Source organism: Pyrus communis, chromosome 7, assembly GCF_041283825.1.
Source record: "Pyrus communis isolate YQ-2024b chromosome 7, ASM4128382v1, whole genome shotgun sequence".
Taxonomy (NCBI): Eukaryota; Viridiplantae; Streptophyta; class Magnoliopsida; order Rosales; family Rosaceae; genus Pyrus; species Pyrus communis.
Window position 1 is genome coordinate 20999561 of NC_142571.1, and position 24357 is coordinate 21023917.

The 24357-nt window shown below is 38.0% G+C and overlaps 1 protein-coding gene across 1 annotated transcript; it reads right to left on the reverse strand.

Annotated features, from left to right (window-relative positions):
* Window positions 1-15652: 15652 nt before the first annotated feature.
* On the reverse strand, window positions 15653-21927 carry LOC137734032 (CDPK-related kinase 3). Its single transcript, XM_068473277.2, has 11 exons — window positions 21074-21927; window positions 19827-19957; window positions 19625-19666; window positions 19434-19542; window positions 19246-19324; window positions 18227-18523; window positions 17696-17805; window positions 16825-16932; window positions 16670-16732; window positions 16119-16286; window positions 15653-16006 (listed from the first exon to the last, which is right to left on the reverse strand). Exons 1-11 carry the CDS (start codon window positions 21629-21631, stop codon window positions 15869-15871), a joined length of 1803 nt encoding a protein of 600 aa, XP_068329378.1. The 5' UTR covers window positions 21632-21927; the 3' UTR covers window positions 15653-15868.
* Window positions 21928-24357: the final 2430 nt, after the last annotated feature.

Sequence of the window (24357 nt, forward strand, 5' to 3'; positions counted from 1 at the left end):
GTTACGAAAACATTAATTTAAAAGCACCTAAGCAACTTCTCGTAATAACTTCTCATACATTGCTCAAATTGGACAAATGAATATACCAACGTGCTCTACACAACCTCAGGATCACACCCATATTTTTAGAAAAATTTTTGGACCACGCACGCGCCCCCACGCGCCGTCCTAGGTACGGACCTACGCGCCCCCCACGCGCGGCCACGTGCACTGCACACCGACGGTGTCAACTGACGCCGTCAGGAATATTCCGTTAAACTGACGGAATATTCCGTTAAACCTAACTGTTACCGTTAACTGCCGTTAGGAATATTCCGTTAAACTTAACGGAATATTCCCCTTTCTTCTCCGGCGAGACGCCGGCGCCGGCGACGGCGCCCGAAAACTGGGAAAATTTCTAACTTAGTTTTCTCCTTCGTTTTTCAACCATTTTTCACGATCTTTATACCAAAATGAAGCTTAGGACTAGTAGAACAACGTTAGACCACTTTTACAAGCTAAAACTCACTAGATCATACCTGCAACAACGACCAAAGTTCGGCCAACTTTGCATCCAACGATCGTGACGTCCAAATTCACCCAACGAACCACTCTGAGGCTCCTTGGGACCTCACAAACACATCTACAAGCTTAGAAATTCCAAAAACACACTAGTTTAGGTTTGCATGAACAGTGTTCAAATCGGCCATGGTGATATCGACGTGAAAACAACTATATCCTTACCTGAAAATGGCACCTCTGAACTCCTCTCAGCTCCACGAACACGATGGTGGTCTTGGTTTCTTGATTGGTGAAGTATTGGGTATATGTGTGTGTTGTCCGTGTGTAGAAGAAGAAGAAGAAGAGGAGAACTCGGGGAGAGAGAGAGAGAGAGAGTGACAGAAAGTGAGGGAATGAGGGAGGGAATCCCGGGAGAAAAGAGAGTGTATGAGTGTGTGTGGTCCCACAACCCACACAACACAATACTAATGTGATAAAAACGAACTAGGGGGTAAAATCGTAAATTCACACGTACGTTAAAATGAAATTTGGGACGGGATGTTACAACCTACCCTCCTTAATAGAATTTCGTCCTGAAATTCAAAACAACCTCATATAACCCCTAGGGATCGAAAAACAATCTAGGATACAAATCCCTCATTCGTTCTTCTGTCTCCCATGTCGCTTCTTCAACCGAGTGATTCCTCCACAAAACTTTCACCAAATTCACCGTCTTGTTCCTCAGAACCTTTTCTTTCCAATCTAAGATCGTTAACGATTCCTCGTCGTACGTCAAATCTGGATTTATCTCTAACGGTTGAGGAGGTATCACATGCAATGGATCAGCAACGTAATGTCGGAGCATAGACACGTGAAAAACGTTATGCACTTTAGCCAACTCCGGAGGCAACTCCAACCTGTAAGCTACCTCACCAACTCTTTCTGTGACTATGTACGGTCCGATATACCTGGGACTCAACTTCCCTTTCTTTCCAAACCGCACAACACCTCTCCACGGTGAAAGCTTCAAAAATACCCAATCTCCGACCTCATACGTTCTGTCCGTAGCATGCCGATCTGCTAAACTTTTCTGTCTGTCCTGAGCTGCTTTCAGGTTAGACCTAATTACCTGAACATTTTGAGTAGTCTCCTCAACAATCTCCGGGCCTACTAAGACTCTTTCGCCAACCTCTGACCAACATAACGGAGTGCGACAAGATCTACCATACAAGGCTTCAAATGGCGCCATGCCAATGCTCGAATGGAAACTGTTGTTGTAAGCAAATTCCATCAAATCTAACCGCTGGTGCCAAGCATCACTGAACTGTAACACCGATGCTCGCAGCATATCTTCCAAGGTTTGAATAGTTCTCTCGGACTGTCCGTCCGTCTGTGGATGATATGTCGTACTGTAAAGTAGTCTCGTACCCAAAGCTTCCTGAAAAGCTACCCAAAACTTCGATGTGAATCGTGGATCACGATCCGAGACAATACTTACAGGGACACCATGGTACTTCACAACCTTCGAAATAAACAACTCTGCTAACCGGCTCAAAGAGTACTTCTCTCTTACTGGAATGAAATGTGCCGACTTAGTGAGCCGATCAACGATCACCCAAATGCCATCAAAGCCATTATGTGTACGCGGCAACTTGTACACAAAATCCATAGTGATATTTTCCCATTTCCACTCTGGAACGGGAAGCGGCTGCAACAATCCAAACGGCTTCTTTCTTTCTGCTTTAACCTGCTGACAAACAGCACAACTGCTCACATACTCAGCTATCTCTCTTTTTATACCCGGCCAATAGTAAAATGGTCGAATGGTATGATACATTTTAGTTGCCCCTGGGTGCATGGCATAAGCCGAGATATGTGCTTCATCGAGAATTTCCTTCTTCAACTCCACATTACTAGGCACGAACATTCTACCCTCTAACATCAACATGCCATCAGAATCACGAACTCTGAGATCTCGCCTCCTTCCTTGATCTCGAGCTCGAATTAGTTCTTGAATCTGTTCATCAGCTATCTGAGCTTCAAGCACCCGATCAACCAAGATTGGCCTAACTTGAAAATTAGCAAGTAATGCCACTTCTCGATCTTCTGCTTCTAACCTTACTCCCGTAGCACGCAAGTCCACCAAAAGAGGAATACGACTAGCGTACAACGCATTGATACGGCCATGTGACTTCCTGCTAAGTGCGTCGGCTACTACGTTCGCACGACCAGGGTGATAATCAATCGTGCAATCGTAATCGCTGAGCAACTCCAACCACCTCCGTTGACGAAGATTAAGTTCCTTCTGGGTGAAGAGATACTGAAGACTCTTGTGATCTGTGAAGATCCTACATTTCTCTCCGTAAAGGTAATGTCTCCACAACTTCAACGCAAAGATAATAGCAGCCAACTCCAAATCATGTGTAGGGTAATTCATCTTATGGGTTTTCAACTGCCGCGAAGCATAAGCAATCACCCTACCATGCTGCATCAATACACATCCCAGACTATTCAAGGAAGCATCGCTATAAACCTCGAAATCACCATTATCGTCCGGGAGTGCCAAAACAGGTGCATTAGTAAGACAATGCTTCAACTGCTGGAAACTCTGCTCACACTTATCATTCCACTCAAACTTAACGTCTTTCCTTATTAACCTCGTCAGTGGCAAGGCAATTACCGAAAAATCCTTAACAAATCTCCGATAATATCCCGCCAAACCAATGAAACTTCTCACCTCAGTGACGGTTCGTGGTTGTTCCCAACTCTCCACAGCTGCAACCTTCTGAGGATCAACAAGAATACCTTGAGCAGAAATGATGTGCCCCAAAAACGCGACTTGATCTAACCAGAACTGGCACTTGCTAAACTTAGCATACAATTGGTGTTCTCTCAACCTCTTCAACACCAAAGTAAGATGTCGAAGATGCTCCGCTTTGAACTTAGAATACACCAGAATATCGTCAATGAAGACAATGACAAATCTATCCAGGTAAGGCTGGAATACCCGGTTCATCAAATCCATAAAAGCTGCTGGTGCATTCGTCAACCCAAATGGCATAACCAGAAACTCGTAATGACCGTAACGAGTCCTGAACGCCGTCTTAGGAACATCATCCTTACTAATCTTCAGCTGATAGTACCCAGACCTCAAGTCTATCTTAGAAAATACACAAGCACCTCTCAGCTGATCAAACAAATCATCGATACGAGGCAATGGATAACGGTTTTTAATCGTCACCCGATTCAATTGCCTGTAGTCGATACATAGCCGCAAAGTCCCATCTTTCTTCCTCACAAACAACACTGGAGCGCCCCAAGGTGAAGTACTAGGCTGAATGAATCCCTTATCCACTAATTCCTGTAACTGCACTTTCAATTCCCTTAATTCAGCGGGAGCCATACGATAAGGAGTTAATGAAATAGGATTAGTACCTGGAAGCAACTCAACATTGAACTCCACATCTCGATCTGGGGGTAAACCAGGTAAATCCTCAGGAAAAACATCAGGGAAGTGTCTAACCACTCTCACATCCTCAATTCTGCTAGGAACGGTCTCCTCTAGTACCACATGCGCTAGATACCCCTGACAACCTTTAGACAACAACTTCTTCGCTCGCAAAGCTGAAATAACGCCGTGTCTTACTCTACTCTGCTCACCCACAAAAGTAACCTCAGGTAATCCAGGACGGTGAAACGTAACTACTTTCCCGTAACAATCAATGTTGGCACGATAGAAGTGCAACCAATCTGTGCCCAAAATCACATCAAAATCGACAATATCTAACGGGATAAGATCAACGGGCATAACAACACCCTCTACTATCACTGGACATCCTGGGTACATATAATCTACAACACATCTCTCTCCTCTAGGCATAGCGAACTCTAAATCGTACCCTAGAGGTGTGGGGCGAGGTTGCGTTACTTGAGCAAATGTATGAGAAATAACGGAATGTGTAGCTCCACAATCAATTAAGACTCTAGCAAAATAACCAAGAATGTTTAACGTACCCATAATCAAGTCCGGGTTGTTCTGAGCATCCTGCAGGGAAATATTGTGAATACGCCCCTGGCCCTGCTGTCGTCCGCCGCGACCTCTGTTCGCTTGAACACCGCGACCTTGAGCTCCACGCCCCTGACTGGGCTGACCCATCTGTCTCGAAGACCCTGCACTACTAGTGGCAATCTCACCCTGTTGATACTGTCCTCCTTGGTACCACTGAGAACCACCCGTTGGAGCTGGAGGATACGGCATGTAGTTGCTGGGATACGGGGGATAACCACCTTGTGAATACGGGTCCTGGGGGTACTGATACGGTCCCGGAGCATAGGGAACAGCATCACCCTGATAGTGATAGGCACCACCTCTACCTGCTTGACCATAATTACTCGGACCCTGGATTTGCCGAATCGGTGCAGGTGGCGGCATAAAGGTCTGCTGCGGCTACTGCTGCTGACCCTGGGGACAATTCACAGCTATATGTCCCATCTGCCCACACTTGAAACAACCACCGCTGCCATGTCTGCAATCGCCGAAATGTCGGTTATTACACCTACGGCAAAATGGAACTCGGTTTCGGCCACCATCACCTTGTCTCTGGCCTCGAGCACCTCCATAAAACCTACCTCCTCGTCCTTGTCCAGAGGCACTGAAACCACCACTAGACGAACTCGAACTGGCACTACCCCTTTTAAAGTTCTGAGTTTGGCGAGGCCCAAGCGACACTTGACTTTTCCCTTTGTCATCTTTCTTTTCATCACTGTCACTCGACATATTCTCAGAGTCCTCTATCCTCAACAGTATCTCATAGAACTCCTGGTAGGACTCACAGTGAGTATTAGTTTCCATAGAACGCCATCTCTTCTTAGTGCCCAAGCGAAAACGACGAAGCATCTCCGCCGGATTACCAGCGACATCAGGATAGTAATAAGACAAATCAGTGAACTTACGATAATACTCGTTAGCCGTCATCTTTCGCTGTTTCAACTCAGTGAATTCCTGTTTCTTACGATCAATATACTCAGGGGGTACAAATCTCCTCTGAAACACATCCTTGAAAACATTTCAATCGGTCCTCTGAGCTGGAGTCAACCTACGAAGTTCTTGTTCCCACCAAGCTGCAGACTCCATCTCCAGAAACCAAGAGGTTGTCTCAACCCACCTTTCCATAGGAAGGTTCCCCTGGTTATGCAACACACGGAAAGTCTTCTCTATGTGTTCCAACCAACGCTCTGCGCCTTCATGACCCTCACTACCTTTAAACTTATCCAACTTCAGGTTATACATAGTTTCCAGAGGAGTCCTCTGGGGAGGGCGCATCACTGTTTGAAGGGCTGTAGCAATCACCTCCCCCAACTGAGTAAGATCAGGGAAACTAGGCTCATCTGAGCGACGTGGTTCCCGACGAGGCGGCATGATTCTGACAGAAGACACCAACTATTAGAATACTCACAAAGACACAGGACTGCCAAAACCTAGGCTCTGATACCAAGCTGACACACCCCGACCGAGATCAGGGCGTGCTGGCCGTCACACGAAGGTGACGTAGCCATGTGCGCGTGCGGAAGCTAATGAGAAGGTAATATAAAAGTACGAATAACTAAAAACCTACTAGCAAACAAAGTACTAGTGTATGTGAGACACAATTTCAGAGCAAGTCTACAGCAGTCAAAAAGGAAAGTGCGACATATATACACCTGAAGGTGACCCTACAATGGTGAATGTCTGTCAGAAATGCCGGGACGCCCTCTGGGAAAAACCACCGAACCTTCTAGACCACTAGAACCTGGAGGGGCGCAAAAACAAAAGCGTGAGTGGGCAAAAACAAAGCTCTTTGAAAACTCTTTAACAAAATACATTCTAACCCCTCGCCGTAAAACCTGTATACTTCCCAGAAAATGAACATATATACGTATGTATAGATATGTCAATCATGCTCCATGATATGCCATTCATGCTCACAATATGCCACAACAGAATCTCATAATCAAATGTAAATGCTCAAGCGTAATTCACATCAATAACATGTAATCTGGCAGCCAGGAGTCACCTAACGTGACATGTACCGCTGCATATAGAGCTCCAATCTCAACTCAACATCTGAATCTGCACACGAGTCGGAACCACCTAACGTGGTCTGTACGACAGGCTGGTGTAATATATATATGTATGCTCTAGTGCTACGATCACGTGAAGCTGGGCAATAAATCGCGGGTCACCTACAAGTCGGAGCCACCTAATGTGGTCTGTACGACAGGCTTGCACCTAACTTGGATCCAAGGCGAGCATGCGGTGCGGGTGAACATACACGTGAAGGCTATGCCCCTTACTCTGGGCGAGAGCACTAACACCGGGGGTGCAGATTATGAGCTCTCTAAACATCTCAAACTACTATTGCATACAAACATGAATACCACTTACCTGGCACTTACCTGTGCGTCCACAGCACCAATACACATATATAATTGTATGCCGCTACTAATGCATGTGATGATGCATAAGTATTAATAATAAAATGTATGGCATAAAACAATTACTCTTTTCTATTTAATTTCTGGGAATTAATATATATATAGGTATATACGGAAAACAAAAGCCCACTCACAGATAATTAGAAGGGTCGTAGCCCCCCTGCCTCGAGTGTGTATGCTCGTCCTCGGAAAACGAATCACCTAAACGCGACAAAGTTACGAAAACATTAATTTAAAAGCACCTAAGCAACTTCTCGTAATAACTTCTCATACATTGCTCAAATTGGACAAATGAATATACCAACGTGCTCTACACAACCTCAGGATCACACCCATATTTTTAGAAAAAATTTTGGACCACGCACGCGCCCCCACGCGCCGTCCTAGGCACGGACCTACGCGCCCCCACGCGCGGCCACGTGCACTACACACTGACGGTGTCAACTGACGCCGTCAGGAATATTCCGTTAAACTGACGGAATATTCCGTTAAACCTAACTGTTACCGTTAACTTCCGTTAGGAATATTCCGTTAAACTTAACGGAATATTCCCCTTTCTTCTCCGGCGAGACGCCGGCGCCGGCGACGGCGCTGGAAAACTGGGAAAATTTCTAACTTAGTTTTCTCCTTCGTTTTTCAACCATTTTTCACGATCTTTATACCAAAATGAAGCTTAGGACTAGTAGAACAACGTTAGACCACTTTTACAAGCTAAAACTCACTAGATCATACCTGCAACAACGACCAAAGTTCGGCCAACTTTGCATCCAACGATCGTGACGTCCAAATTCACCCAACGAACCACTCCGAGGCTCCTTGGGACCTCACAAACACATCTACAAGCTTAGAAATTCCAAAAACACACTAGTTTAGGTTTGCATGAACAGTGTTCAAATCGGCCATGGTGATATCGACGTGAAAACAACTATATCCTTACCTGAAAATGGCACCTCTGAACTCCTCTCAGCTCCACGAACACGATGGTGGTCTTGGTTTCTTGATTGGTGAAGTATTGGGTATATGTGTGTGTTGTCCGTGTGTAGAAGAAGAAGAAGAAGAGAGGAACTCGGGGAGAGAGAGAGAGAGAGAGAGTGACAGAAAGTGAGGGAATGAGGGAGGGAATCCCGGGAGAAAAGAGAGTGTATGAGTGTGTGTGGTCCCACAACCCACACAACACAATACTAATGTGATAAAAACGAACTAGGGGGTAAAATCGTAAATTCACACGTACGTTAAAATGAAATTTGGGACGGGATGTTACATCGGCCCTATAAGAATGGAATGAATGAATTCAATCTTGAATTTAAAATATTTACACTAGTGGATACCACAAAATCTTATTTTATACTTAATGGAAGTATAATATTATCTCTAAGTGTTTGTTTAATCTACTGTTTTGACGCAATATGCATTCTACAAAATTTTTTTCAACGATCCAACCATCAAACTTATTTGTACACACTCCGAGATTGCATATGTAAAAAATTGTTAAAAACAAATATTCAAAGATTACGTAACGGAACAAAAGTTTTCAACGGTTATAAACGAAAAATCACAATTTAACAATTATTTTAGCTCCGATTTTAATCATTTTTTACAGCTACACTCCACGAGCCTATAAGAATCCAATGAATAAATTTGATCTTCAATTTAAAATATTTACAATAATGGATACCACAAAATCTTATTTTATACTTAATGGAAGTATACCATTAACTTTTAAATGTTTATTTATCTAGCGTTTTGACGCGATACACATTCTACGAAACTTTTTTCAATGATCTAACCGTCAAACTTATTTGTACACACTCCAAGATCACATACGTAAAAATCACAAAAAACAAACATTCAAATATTAGGTAACAAAACAAAAGTTTTCGACGGTTATAAATGAAAAATCACAATTTAACGGTTATTTTAGTTCCGATTTTGATGATTTTTTACCGCTACACTCCTCAACCCTATAAGAATGCATTGAATGAATTCGATCTTCAATTTAAAATATTTACACTAGTGAATACCACAAAATCTTATTTTATACTTGATGGGGAAGTATAGCATTAACTCTAAGTGTTGGTTTAATCTACCATTTTGATGCGATACACATTCTACGAAATGTTTTTCAATGATCCAACCGTCAAACTTGTTTGTACACGCTCCAAGATCGGATATGTAAAAAATTGCAAAAAACAAACATTCAGATATTAGGTAACGGAACAAAAGTTTTCGATGGTTATAAACGAAAAATCACAATTTAACGGTTATTTTAGCTCCGATTTTGATGATTTTTTGCTGCTACACTCGTCGATCCTATAAGAATGCAATGAATGAATTCAATCTTCAATTTAAAATATTTACACTAGTGGATAAATCTTATTTTATACTTAATGGAAGTATAACATTCACTCTTTAAGTGTTTGTTAAATTTATCAATTTGATATGCATTCTACGAAACTAGTTTCAACGATCCAACCGTCAAATATGTTTGTATATACTCCGAGAGAGCATGTGTAAAAAATCGCAAAAAAAAAAAAAAAAAAAAATTATTATGGCGGCCGTCCAAAATTTTGCTTTGTTTGTGTCGGTTATATCTAACCGGGCCATGAGTGAAAAAAAATATTTAAAACATGTGTTTATTTATTTATTTTTAATCAATATAACATTTTAAAATAATAAAATCAGACATGATAGAGTATACCAAATGTTCATGTGTGTTTATGTGCCAAACAATGTGCTTTGTGACGCATTAAAAGAATTTGTTTGAATCTCTTTGTATCTTGTTGCTTGCTTGTGAGGGAGCATAATCCTTATTACAAAAATAATAGAGGTTCGAATTGTCGTCTGTTGTTATTATTCTCTCAGAAAATTTATGGCTCGTGTGAATTGGGTTCATTAGACTTTAGGGTCATGAGTGAAAAAAAAAAATTAATATGTGCCTATTTATTTATTTTTAATCAATATAACATTCTAAAATAATAAAATTTTCATTTCTGTCTGTTATAACCGCCAGAATACTAAAATAATAACCGCCTGAAAGTAAAATAATAAAATAGTCAATTTCTGTCGGTTATAACTGCCACCATTAACTTAAAAACCGCCAGAATATGTCAAAAATATTTAAAAAAACGATTCAAAAATACTGTTGGTTATAACCGACAGGATTTATTTGATATCCGCCACTAAATATCCGCCAGGAATTTATGTCGGATATAACCGACATGATTTTTCTAATATCCGCCACTAATTAAATGATGTGTCGGATATAATTTATCCGACAGGATTTTCCTAATATCCGCCACCATCATCCGCCACCTAAACCTAATATTGTAGTAGTGTCTAGGATTTACACAATCACAGTTAAACTAGAAGTTTATAACATCTTGTACTTTATTGTAATTATACAATAAGATAATAAAGACATTTTACATTTACAATTTAAGTTGGGTGTAGAGAGAGATTATATAAGTTTAAATAAAATTGTCCTTTTCCCAAATCTTTTCTTTTTCGATCACTTGGTAATAACGTATTGATTTGAAACTTATACAATTGATATTATTGAATGAACAAAGTAATACTGCATAAGGAGCTACCAACACTTTGGCGAAAAGCAATAATTATTTATATACATTTTGGTGCGAGTTTGATTTTTACCGATTCTTTTTTTTTTAACATTAATTATTTAACCTACTAATACTATCGTTTGTTAAAAAATAAAACAAAATAAAAAGTTATTTACAGGAGATATTATATGTATGACTAAAGATGCCAAAACTCCGGAAAATTGGAACCAGTAGTGATGGGCCATAAATTTAACATGAGTGTGGAGCATTCTCCCTGTGCTCATCACATCACTGAAAGTGAATACTCTTTGGAATCGTTTGCGTTATATATCACTTCCGTTTTTCTTTTTCTTCTATTTTTGTTTGCAAACTTCCAGTTATTGTATCTGTTTTTTTTTTTTTGTTTGGACCGCATTAATTGGGTCCGTCATGGTCTTGGAGAAAGACTACCGATACACAAGGAGAGAGAGAGAGAGAGAGAGAGAGAGAGAGAGAGAGAGAGAGAGAGAGAGAGTTCGGTGGGTTCATAGCATCCACGTTTATGTTGTTCAAGTTTTTCAGTTGGTGTGTCGTTCAATAGAGGTGCCAAACAGAAACTAATTTGGGACCTTTTTCAGATCGTTGTTAATTACCAGGTCTTACTGCCATTTTTGATTAATTAGCGCCATTTTTATATATCTTGGAAGTTCATGAAAGGCACAGAGTTAGCATGCAGTTGAGGTTCCAGGCTTTGAGTTCGTGGGGGTGTTACACACACACACACACACACACACACACACACACACACACATATATATATATATATATATATATATATATATCAGTCATGCTGATGTGGTTATTGCTGAAACCTCAACAATGAAGTTTGGCCTACTTCAAACTCGAGGATCTGGCCTTACCCGTATTCAAAGGGGGAGGGTCATTCCAGGTTTTTAATCTAATTAAAATCAAAGGAAAAGAGATTCAAAGTTAAGTGTATACAAAGGAAATACCATATTCTAGCCAACTAGGCTAGGCCTAAATCTACCTCCTTCATGTGAAGTAATGTTGAAGATGTTTGTGGACTTTGAGTCGTCTCTTCAAGCTTTCAAAATCGTGAAATACTAGATTTCTAAGGAACCCTTTTGAATTAAACATATATCTAAATTTATCTTCTACAGTTCAGATTACTTATGAAGTGGATATAACACCAAACTAACTGCAATTATATTGGAATTATAATGCTTGTCAATTAATTATCTCATAATTTTTGGATAAAAATCATTATTGCTAATTTAATTCATCCTCCCATTGTGCACTACTACACGCTATGTGTGTTAATTATTCAACTCTAATATTTGTTTTTTTTCTTGACAATTGATAGCTCATACATACAGTTTTTTTTTTTTTTTAACAAACGATAATATCTACCCTAACGGGGATGGGGGAGTGAGCTAAGCCTCACAATGGGCTAGCAATAATGTGGTTCAAATTTTCCTTTGGCTAGAATCGAACCTAATACCTTTCAGAAATACTACTACACCGTAATATTAAGTGATATATACCCTTTTTGTTTGAGAAGTGATAAATGACAACATACAATTGACGCATAAAATGTGGAAAAAGTTCATAGAATTGATAATTATCTCTAACAAGAATCCTATTTTTAAACTAGAGTTTGATTTCAACTATGGATGATGAATTTCCTACTTTTTATTTCCTAAAAGATAATGAATCTCATGCTAACCTTCAGACTTCACTCAACAAATTTGGATAAAGAGTCATGTTCTCTTGGTCACCTGGTGATGTAGAATTTATGATCACTTATTTTTTTATATCAAGAGGAATGAAGAATAAATTTTTTTTTCTTTTTTGTTTTAATCTTAACCCTTGATATCAAGTTCAAGAATCCATGAGTGATTATCCATTTCTTGGTTATTTGGTGAATTAAAGCATGCTATATAATATGCAAGTATATAGTCGTGTATTGTAATTGGAAGAATCCATGAGTGATTATCCATTTCTTGGTCATTTGGTGAATTAAAGCATGCTATATAATATGCGAGTATATATGTAGTCGTGTATTGTAATTGGAAGAAAAAGAAATTTCATTTCAATCCCTAAATAAGATTGCTTTTTCAATAATACCTTATGTAAGATTAAAAACTAAAAATAGTCCTCCATGTCAGATTATAGTATTCCATGTCACATTTAATCATTGTTTTTTTATAAATTTATTGCATTTTTAGTTTCCCTATTTACCCTTATTACTCTCTTAAAACCAATTAGAAAAACAAATATATAATTAATTTTGCAAGAATGCTTAATTAACTAGATCCATAATTAACATGTTCGTTATAACAATAACATTACCATAAACCTCCATGTGTTATTCCAATCAAGGAACCCAGAAAACTAAAAAATCATGATCAAACAAAAAAAGCCAGAAAACTTAGAAACCAAAAATCTCATTGTATTCGGAAGAAAGAAGTAAAAAGGGCTTTTAGATGCCAAATTGATGGTGAATCCAGAGATAAATGAAAAAAAAAATACAAATAGAGAAAATAGAATGTGAAATCACAACCTAATTGACCGTACCAAATTAATCGGACATACACTATATAGTACGTAACCGACCGTACCGAATGGATTGGACCTAAATGATTTAGGTGCATTCATATAGGTACTATGATTTAGGTGCATTCATGTAGGTACTATGATTTAGGTGCATTCAAATAGATACTATGATTACATATTTAGGTGCATTTGACTAGATACTGTGATTTAGGTGCATTGTGATAGGTATCATGGTTTAGGTGCATTCGACTTGATACTATGATTTATGTGCATTCAACTAGGTTTTATGATTTAAGCACATTAGGACATGGTTTTAGTGCATTCGATTATGTATAATATATGATTTGCCTATTTTTATTTCCTCTATGCTTTGAATGGTGATGATGAATAATTTGAATTAAGCATTTGTTAATTCTTATAACGTATCACTAATATTTTCTTTGAATTGTGTTTATCGTTTTAGAAAGTTAAACAATAATCAATGCCAAAAAATATGGAGCAAATTAAAATCAAATATTTAATAGGAGCATTATAGGAACAAAAAAACGCATTAAATATTTAAAAACAAGAAAATATGAATTTTAATATTATGCTGACATGGAAATTTAGTCAAAGGACTATAATGAATATATAATCTAACATAAGGTTTTAATTGAATTTCAATCTTTATCAAGGATTAAAATGGAGAAACCCCTTGGAAGAATCCATGAGTGATTATCCATTTCTTGGTCATTTGGTGAATTACAGCATGCTATATAATATGCGAGTATATAGTCGTGTGTTGTAATTGGAAGAGTGAACTAATACGAACTATTAGATGATTCTTTTTTATGTAATTCTCTTTTAATTGATACTTACTGTCAACTAGAAAAGAATTACAATAGTGTAGGGAGAGTTTAGAAACTGGACGCAAGGGTAGAAATCAACACCTTATCGACTAAGATATTGGACCATATGGATATATAATTTTTGTATGAGAATTGATAATAATCTCTAACAAAGAATATCCTATAGTTAAACTAGAGTTTGTAATCACCTATACATGATGGGTTTTATTTACTTTTATACTAATCTTCGCTCAACTAATTTAGATAAAACCAAATCATTCTCATCTAACTCTGAGTGATTATCTAACTTAAATTTGAACTCTTCTATATGCATGCCTATATATACTTCCATACATTTCACAATCACTCATTCACATCTTTCACTCGACCAAATCACTTACTCGATCACTTATATTTCAAACTTGAGATTTTAAGTTGCAGAGATGATGAAGAGAGGAGTTGCTGTGTTTTTTGTTCTATTTTGCTTAGCATTGACACAATGTATGGCTACTTCCGATTCCACAGCTCCTCCAGCACCCAAAACACCAGCATCCCCAAAGTACGATCATTGTAGTGGAACCCTGATCCTAAGCTTGTAAAGTGCCTTGGAGCTTACCACACTGCTTCTGCAACTTGTTACAATGAGATTCGCGTATCTTACTGGACTCGCAAAGTTGCCATTCAAGAAGATTGCTGCAAGGCCGTCGTAGAAATGGACGACGATTGCACCAACTATGTTTTCTACAAGTTCAACAACTATTTCTACCAAGTTATGTTAAAGAACCATTGTTCCAGCAAAGCTTCACCGGCACCCCCAAAAGCTTAGTATCCATGTCTAGTTTAATCTTAAGATTTAGCTAGTTAGATTTAGAGTAATTAAATGATTCAAAATAAATAGGTACTTGTAATTTTCCCTTTGTCGTTGGTATCCGTTAGGGTTTTTCTCAAGCATCATGTTTACTTTGCCAGTTGGAATTTAATAAATCTTTTTTTTTTCTTGAGTTATTTCTTGGTTATACGACTAGTTTATGATTGATACGCGCTACCATCTACTCTCTTGATAGCCAAGAAAATGATTTTCTATAAATATCACAATTTAAACTTTTCTATTTACCTTTCTATTTGTACGCTTGTTTATTTTTTTTTTTTTGTGACACGCTAACGTATATAAAATTTTGAATGTCATAGTTATAATAGAACCTCAAATTCCTTCATTGATCTTATAACGTTTTTATCATATAATCTCAATAGGACAAATGTAGGGCATAGCCCCCTCTTTTGTTCATGAATATGCTTAATTTGACATTGTATTTTTCTGTTTCCTTCGGAGCAACTTTTCCATTTAATTAAGAATTTAGTTTGCTAATCTATCAATTTGTTAACATCGGGCGTCGAAATAATCGAACGCAGCAACAATATAATCCAAGAGTTTTGTTTTTCCGTACACTCGTGTTTACTTATGACTTTTGAATTGAAAATCATTTCCCTTTCCTGATTTGTTTATTTAAATTGATTAGAGTTATTGGAAGGATAGATAATCAGATGCCCACTTGTTTAGAGAGGGATGCTGGTTCATATATTTAGTGATCCATCGAACTTGATCGATCGAAACTACTGGGACCATAAGAGTGCACGCCCAAAAAGGGGAAAGAGGCTACAAAATCCCCAGAACAATGATGTGCAACAAAAACTCAACCACACGAGATATCTAAATAAATAAAAACAATATCAACTGCAAAAATAGGGAACGAGAAGAGAGAAAATCATTAACTTTTAAAAAATTGGCTTGAAATTTCCAACTGGATTCACTAGCATGTTCATTTTTTTATACACATTTTCCTTTATCCCCACCCGCCCGAAGAAAGCGAAATTAAAATTCCCGCAAATCATCCGAAAAACCCATGAATCTTACAAGAAACTATATGTTAAAAAGCTAAAAAAAAATAGGGTAAAAGGGAGAAAAGAATAATACTAATGGTGTCTGGTGTTGGAGCTACGGATCGTCACACCATGCAAAAATTTTGTATACCCAAGGAAATTGAGCTTTCCGTCTGCGCTTCTGATCCAATCTCGGAGGATAGAGTAGGCAGAAGGGCCGAGATTTAATTCCTGCATTCACAGGTAAAGCCATTTTGAGTTAAAATCGGAAATGCAGCAAAAATCGACTGTAAAAGAGAATACAAGATTTCAGTGAAAACGAAAAGAGCATAATTGGACATACTCTTGCCAGTTCTTCAATTGATATGACTCGGTTACCCTCCCGTTCAAAATGCTCAAAAGCAGTACAGGCTATCTGCTCCCACCCTTCAAGGGCCTCCAATTGATGGGTACTGATTGCTGCTGCGCAAAATTCTTCGAAGTCCATTGTTCTATAAGCAAGCGGTTCCATCTGAAATCAATTATAACAGGGAATTGAGAAACTGATAATTGCTGACCTCAAATGTCATGGCATAAAAAAGGATGAAATGTCAGATAAATTATAGCATAAGATAGCCTACACATGCTAGCAAACTTCTGGCTCGTTTGAGAAGTGCTCTTAAATGACTGAAAGTGCTTTTAGAGAAAATGTTTTTAGAATCAATCTTTAGTAAAAATGCAATTAATTCTGGAAAAGCACATAAGTGGTGCTTCTTGCAGGAAGCACTTCAAGTGCTTTTGGAATCCAAAAACATTTCCTCTAAAAGCGCTTTCAATCATTTAAGGGCACTTCCCAAACTAGCCCTTCAACTAAAACAATCCAGAAGCAAGAACAGAATTTAAAAGAACACTTGCCGCATTTAGGATATCAACAACCCTTGACTCCTTCATCGCATCAGTTGAATTTCTTTGTAGAGCCTGCAAAATGTAATTTTCTCCGCATAAGCCCCTCTTCGAAATATATATTGCCTGGAAACTCAAATTTGAAAAAGTAGGGAGTAGTAAATAACCATTTTGAAATTATGAAGAGAGACACGCTCATCATTATCTGGTTCCAAAAGCATGAATTGGGCTCTTAGATATATCAACTCATCCTCCGTCAAAGCTTTGGAAAGAGACTGCAATCATGCCATGAAAAAACAAAAACATGATTTTAATATAGAATATATGCACGTATAGTCAAAAACAATTTATACCTGCCTTCATGAAAAGTGAAAGAAATGGCAGATTATTGATCACTACATTACTAGGATTTAGCTAAACGGAGAAAACGATAAGTAATTAGAATGTCTCTACTCTCTATGAACTATCACTCTGCCTACTTTGTAGAAAGAGTTCAAGAGAAAAGCTAAAGGTTTTACCTTTTCTTTTCACTTCCATTAGCCATAGAACCAAAAAGTGGAAACTTAAATGGAAATTTAATAATTTTCTTTCCACACTAATTAACAAAACAAAGGTTAATTTTTCTGTTCACTTGCCAATTAAGTTTCTTAAAAAGTAGATATTGATTATATAAAAAAAATATCTTCCCATGTAATCAAAGACATCTCAATATTGACATTTTATAAGCATCATTTTCAAGGATGCCATAGGGTGAAGGTAATGATACACTACACAGTTGAAGATACATTCTTCAAGATCCAAACAGAAAAGGAAAGAGTTTAAGATACATTATGCATTATCAGAAACGATAAGGTACACATCACTCCGATACCAAATTAATCATCAAGTAAGACCAAGAGATGAAGTTTTGACATTTAAGAGCAGACATGACCAAGCTATGTGTAATAGGAATAATTAGGCGATATCAAAAATTTCTAATACAGAAAAACGAAATGGGGTGAAGGTAGAAAGAGCCATATTTGGAAATGGTAAAAATACCTTAAGTGCTGCACGTTTAAATGGCGTAGCATGGAGATATGATTTGACTAATTTATGTATCAATATATCCAAAGGAAGAGGACGACTGTCATCTCGCAACCATGGGTGAGCTGCAATTATGAGTGTCATTATCAGCTTTGAAAACCAAATGGAAAAGATCACTTATCATCATTACCAAATAACAATGCCAAATTCAAATAGTATTCAATTTAAAGTCACTCTTGCTTGTAAATGAATATTTGGTATCGAACTAACAATCTGTAGTTATAACCACACTTTTTGAGAAGAATGAACAAAGGTATTTCAGCATATGACACAATATAGATGGATGTTTAGTTCAAATATGATGGAGCAACCAAATGGAAACCTCCCACCCGCTCCCCTGATATCAACATTTTATTTAGATTGTGGAAGGGAAGTACAAAGACCACCCAAACATGATTAAGAGCAAAGCATATCATCTAAAACTGTCCACCAATTTTTTATCTCCTGGGTAGTACTTTAGACAGCAATAGAAAGAAATCTGCTTACATAAGGCTTGGACAGCAGTCATTCTTTTTCTGTAGTCCTTGTTCAAAAGTCTTCTTACAAAGTCCTTGGCTTCTAGAGACATAGTAGGCCAGGGAAACTCATCAAAACTAGGATCAGCTCGTAGCACTGCACGGAAAATTCCAGATTCGGTTCGTGCCCAGAAAGGTCGGCTTCCACATAGCAGGATATAGGTGATAACACCAATGCTCCATATATCTCCCTCAAGGCTATAAGATCTATGGAGGACTTCAGGCGCAACATAGTATGCACTTCCAACAATATCATTAAGTCTTTCATCTGCACATAAATGCATACATGGATAAATAATGAGGAAAAAGTTTCCTCCTATAATGTTAATAAGTACAAATAAACAAAGTATGAATTGGCTCAAGCAGTCAAAAGAGGGGAACTCATTAAATATTGAAATTGGTTAGTTGAAAAAGGACTTCATGTTTTCCACTACAGTTCTCATAGTATATGGTTTCTTTTTTTTCGGTTTGTATGACCAAATATTTTATTTTAAATGATAAACATCTAAATGCTTTTTTTGTTCTTTTCAAGAGGGATTAGATTAGATGCGACGGGTTGCGCAAAATTAGACTTGACTTGATACTAGTGTATCCACAGATTTATCGGAATTAGATTGGACTTGTAGAAAACATTCAACAAGTTTCTTACAAATTCAAAAAATGGCGGAGAAAACAAAACAGTTCTAAGAAAGAATTTATTTCATACACCATTACAAATACAAAAAATATGTGTATTATTAATCTTCAAATTTCAACCAATTTAACTTTGAGTAGATAAAAATCATCAAACTTATCATATGGTTCACTGCAGGGTGTTCCATTCAATTGAAACATCAAATAGTCAAGAAAATTGAATGTTGTCCGTTTTAAAAGGAGAACAATAACTAAAACCAAGCGGCACTTGAAACTGCAGCTCTAATGTATTTATTGAGTCAAGGAGAGAAATCAACTTCAACTACTGAGAGAGTAGGGATGATCATCATTAGATACCTGGTCTGATAAAGTCAGAAAGACCAAAGTCAATAAGCTTCATATCAGCATCTTCACTTCTAGTAGCGAAAAGGAAATTCTGTTAAGCAAGAATGAGAGAAAGAGAGAATATATTTAGCACTGTGTTTGGAGGTAGAATCAGATAAGAACTCATGATTAACTTAAACACATAGGTTGACAATCAAAACCTCTGGCTTTAAGTCGCGGTGCACAACGCCTTGAAGATGACAAAATGCAACAACACTTAAAATTTGCACGACTATGTGTTTTGCATCTTCCTCTGCATACCTTCCGCCTCTGCAGTTAAGGTGACTTTGTCAACATACAATACACCGTTGGAATGAAATGAGTAACATTTCAATACTGGCAAAGAAATTACCTAGATAAAATTCTGTCGAGAAGTTCCCCCCCTTCACACAATCTGGTAAGAGAACACAAATCCACAGATGTCATACCAAAGGAGTAGGAGACATGGCATATGATGCCTCAACCAGAAAAGTTTATATACTTCTTCATTCAACAACATGCATGCAACTGACCCTCCAAATAAAAAGGATGAATAGAAAACAAGGTATACATACTCCATGACAATGTAAACATTATTGGCGTCTTCACATGCATCATAAAATTTTACAAGATGCTTATGCCCAGATAGAGCTTTCAATATCTTCACCTCTCTACGAACATCTTCAATCGATATTGCTGTCGTCATCTGCCATATGAATTTGGTAAGAAACAAACATAATGCATTTAAATGGGTGCCAATATTTATAATATCTCGTACCGTTACAACTTAAAACTACAGAAATTTGAGACCTAAGGGAAAAGGAAACAGAATATGAGGAAGGATGGCACGTGTCCAAATCATTGGAGCACGGGTGTTATCATACTTGCTATGCACTCACACACAGATCATAGACCAGATTCATTTCCAGCTATAAATTACAACCTCCGACAAGACATCGTAATCGATCATAATGCTGTCCTGTTATTGATAACCAAATTTGACATGTGAAGAAAGGGTAAAAATCTAGCTCTGGACACAAATATTCAATTTGAAAAGTAACACAATTTACACTCATAACAAATGTCAGACCTACACCGTTACCTAGCTTTGGCAAGTCGTTTAAAAACTCTAACAATTCTGACTTGTGTTTTACAAGAGAAATTAATTAAAATACATGAAGCAAGAGCTCCAGTAACAGTTTGCAACAAACTTGTCGTGTACCCCCTTTGTGAACTCAGATGATCACACAATCATTACAGAAACACAATTATCATGCAATAATGCAACCTAGAGACGAGGACACGTACAGCTACACCGTGCAGACATAGCAACATGGCCGCAGTGCAAGAAGCAACGTAAGATTTAACGATCCCTGAGTTGAACACATCATTTTCATGCAACACATCCCTCGTCATTGTAGGATACTGCGAACTAAACCACCGTAATCTTTTCTACTTAAGTAATTAATAACATTCAGTATCTAGTTCATAAATTCTGCTTGACTCTAACAATTTCCCTCAATGTGGTTTCTCTATCCACACCCATCCCTTCTTTTTCTTCCCTATTCAAAATTTACTCGCCACCACCAATTTACAAACCCAGAAACAGGAATCCTCCAATAGTAATAGATGGAATTCCAATCCCTCTACATTTCCCACAATGGTTTCAAAATGGCGATAATCGCATAACTTGTACATAAATGTGTTAACTTTAGTACCCTCTACACTACATTTTCTATATAAACACAATCGAATTTCCGAAAACAACCACTAAACAAGCAATTAAAGGGAATGCAGAATTCATATCAGAACTCAATTGTACCTTGGCTTTCGAAATGATCTTAACAGCCAGAGGCTGGTCCTTGAGCTCACCCTTCTTTCCCCTACCAGAGCAAGTATGACCAAAATGCCCTCGCCCCACCTCCTTCCCAAGCTCATACTTAGCTCCAAAATTCTTCCCATACCCGAAACTCTTGTCCAGCGACTGCTCCGGCTCCGGCTCCGCCCCGCCCTCCTCCGGAATCGGACTCGCCTTCGGCTTCCCGAACCGCTTCGCTAGCGACGCCTTTATATGCTTCGCCGGAGACGGAGGCGCAAACCTCCGCCGGAAAAACCTCCCCGGAGTCGACGACCTCGCCGGAGACGGCGACACTCCTGCAGGTAAAGGGCTGGAAGATACGCCCTGCGGGTACGGGCTCGGCCATGGGCTAGGGTTCGACGACCGGGCCGGCGTGTTCTTTACGCTGTGGGCCCCGTTCTGCCCGGCCTGCTGCGACGGCGTCGTTTGAGATTGGTGGACGGAGGTAGTGATTGTAGTTACGTTGGTGCCGTTGGGGTCATTTTCGTTGGTGGGAATGGTTTTGCCGTAGCACTGGCCCATCGTCGAAACTCAGTCTCCGGCGGTGTATCGGATCACGAGCCCCGAGTTAAAGTCGGCACATCTGACGGCCCCTATCGAATCAGCGTCGTCCCTCCGCCGGCGAGAGACGACAAAATGAGAGAAATGAGAAGTTTGAGATCTACGGCGAGAAAACGATAAACCAAGAGAATGAAAGAGAATTTGAGTCAGGGGAGGGGAGAGAGAGAGAGAGAGAGAGAGAGAGAGAGAGAGAGAGAGAGGACTGAGACAGAATGAGTAAGGCGCTGTGCTTCTGAGACACAATGGAGCCAAGTGATGAGGTATTACAAGCTGTTTTACTCCTTACTAGGTAAAAAAATGTTTGACAGATCATGGGCCGTTGGACTTGATTAATCACACGGATGGATTGTCAAAATCACGGTCATTGCACTGTAGGAGTTTTTTTCTTTTGTCAAATAGAACCATAGGAGTTAGGAGGGATGTTTTCATATAAAACATTTTCGTAAGCGTTTTTACTAGAAACACGTCGAGGTTCTTAATAATAATGACAATTTAGGTTACTTCAGGAAAAGTTCGTGGAAGTGTGAAAATTTTATTATGGTTCGATTTTATAGTAACCATGGTGTAGGAGTTAGGAGAGATTGGAATACTTAAGTAATTATTTTATTAGAAGCACGTCAAAATTTTTAATAAAAATTGAAGTTAATTTTAAAAAGGTTTATGAAAATGTGAAAATTTTATCATGAGATATATTGTATGTTAAAAATTTCGAGAGAGTGTGATTAAATAAGTACGTGTGCTTACTCCAAAAAGCAATTTCTAGTATTTTACTAACTCCATAAAACTTAGAGTATTTTGAAATGAGATATCAAAACTGTCACATAAACATACAACAGTAAAAAATGGCAGCAAGCTCTCTCCAATCGAGCCTTCAATTTCTTACGTGACGCTGAGTCAATTCAAAACAAAGCCTTTTGCTGTCAAATTCGACCGCAACTGTCAAATTTATTAAATGATATTTTAATAGATTGATATAACATATAATAAATGTTCTTATGTTTTTTAAATATTTGATTAGTTGCCCCAATCATGAACCCCACAAAAAGATTAAAAAAATTATCACTAAATGATGTCAAATTGCCACATTAGTCATCAATATTATTTTGATGTTTAAAATTTCACACATTCTTTGAAGATGCTCTTAAGCTTTTCTCATAAAATATTATTATTAGCATTTTTAAGCATGCAAAGTACTTTTAAATATCTAAAAACGCTTTTAGTATATTATTTTGCTTGTGTTCTTCTGTTTATAACGCCTTTTGATTTTGTCCTTGCTTATGTTTTCGCCGTTTTGTAATTTTAAATTCAAACAAAAGGCTTTTCCGGGAAAGGAGGATGTATTTTGGGTTGGTGTACGGTGCAGGTGATGGACATGCTGGGCTTTGACAAGGTAAGGGAACTGGAATTACTAGATTACCCTTCGTTTGACAGGTGGTATGGTATACGTGGGGCGGGAGCATTGTCGTTCAAGGAGTGCGAAGCAGGGAATGAAATATTTGAAAGGGAATTGGAGTGAGTCAGCTGGCGAACATGCACAGTATGGTCTGAAGGTTCGAAATAGGCGTGGATCAGGTGTGAGTCCACGGAAGTATGACTGCTATGTGATCATTTTTTAACCACCGCCTGCCATTTGTTTTTAGCCATTCCACCACTAGACCAACCCTTAAGTTGCACTCATGCCGAGTCTGAATTGCTAAATAAAATCCAAACAACACATGGTGTTTATCTCATTTTTCAAATTTTAGCGTTATGTGTAACCACTTAGTAGTATAGTATTGTGATATTCTTCTTCACTTGTAAGTGGGGAAATTACTACATTGAAAAGAGTGAAAAACCCTAATATTCCTATTTGCTAAATAAATATACGAAAACCTACTACACTGAAAAGAGTGAAAAACCCTAAGAGCATCTCCAAATAAGATGTCAAAATGTCCACATAAGTTATAATAGTAATAAAAGACTACACTAATATTCTCCAACCGAAATGCAAATTCATATATAACGCTGACATAAATTGGCAGCAAAGAGGTTACTATTAAATTTGACAGCAACTTCAAATTTGAATACTAAAACAAAGTGGCGGTATTGCCTACTTCAACATTATTGACAAATCGGACCTCATGTTTCTTTTTATAATAACGTTTTAACTACTTGTTTGCTTATTTTATTGAAGTGATATATTTTTTTTATGAAGTAATTAAGTATGTAACTTGTTATGTCAATTATTACAGTATAATTTTACCTATTTTGTTGCCTATACCATAAAAGATGCTCTAATCTTAAGCATCTTCAATTGTGTAGGTAAGCAAAGTAGGAAAAATTGTACTGTACTAATTTATGTGGTCATTAGTAACATTTTCTTACGTGACTCATAAAGTAAAATTTGCTTACCGATTGGTCCATGTCATTGGAGATGCTCTAAATAATGTGGTATTTTAAAAACAATTGTTATCTATTTCATACGGTCAAAGTTGTTATAAGACAAAAATATTATCCTAACTTAATGAAAATAAAATAAGTTAAAGTACGAATCTTCTCAACCGTCCTTATGAGGACTAGTTATTGTCATATCATCACACACAAGCACTAGCAATTGTCAGGTTAAATATTTACTTTAAAATGGCACAAGTGTCCTTGTGATTATATTATATTGGGTAAATTATATTTTACCATCTCAAATTTAAGGT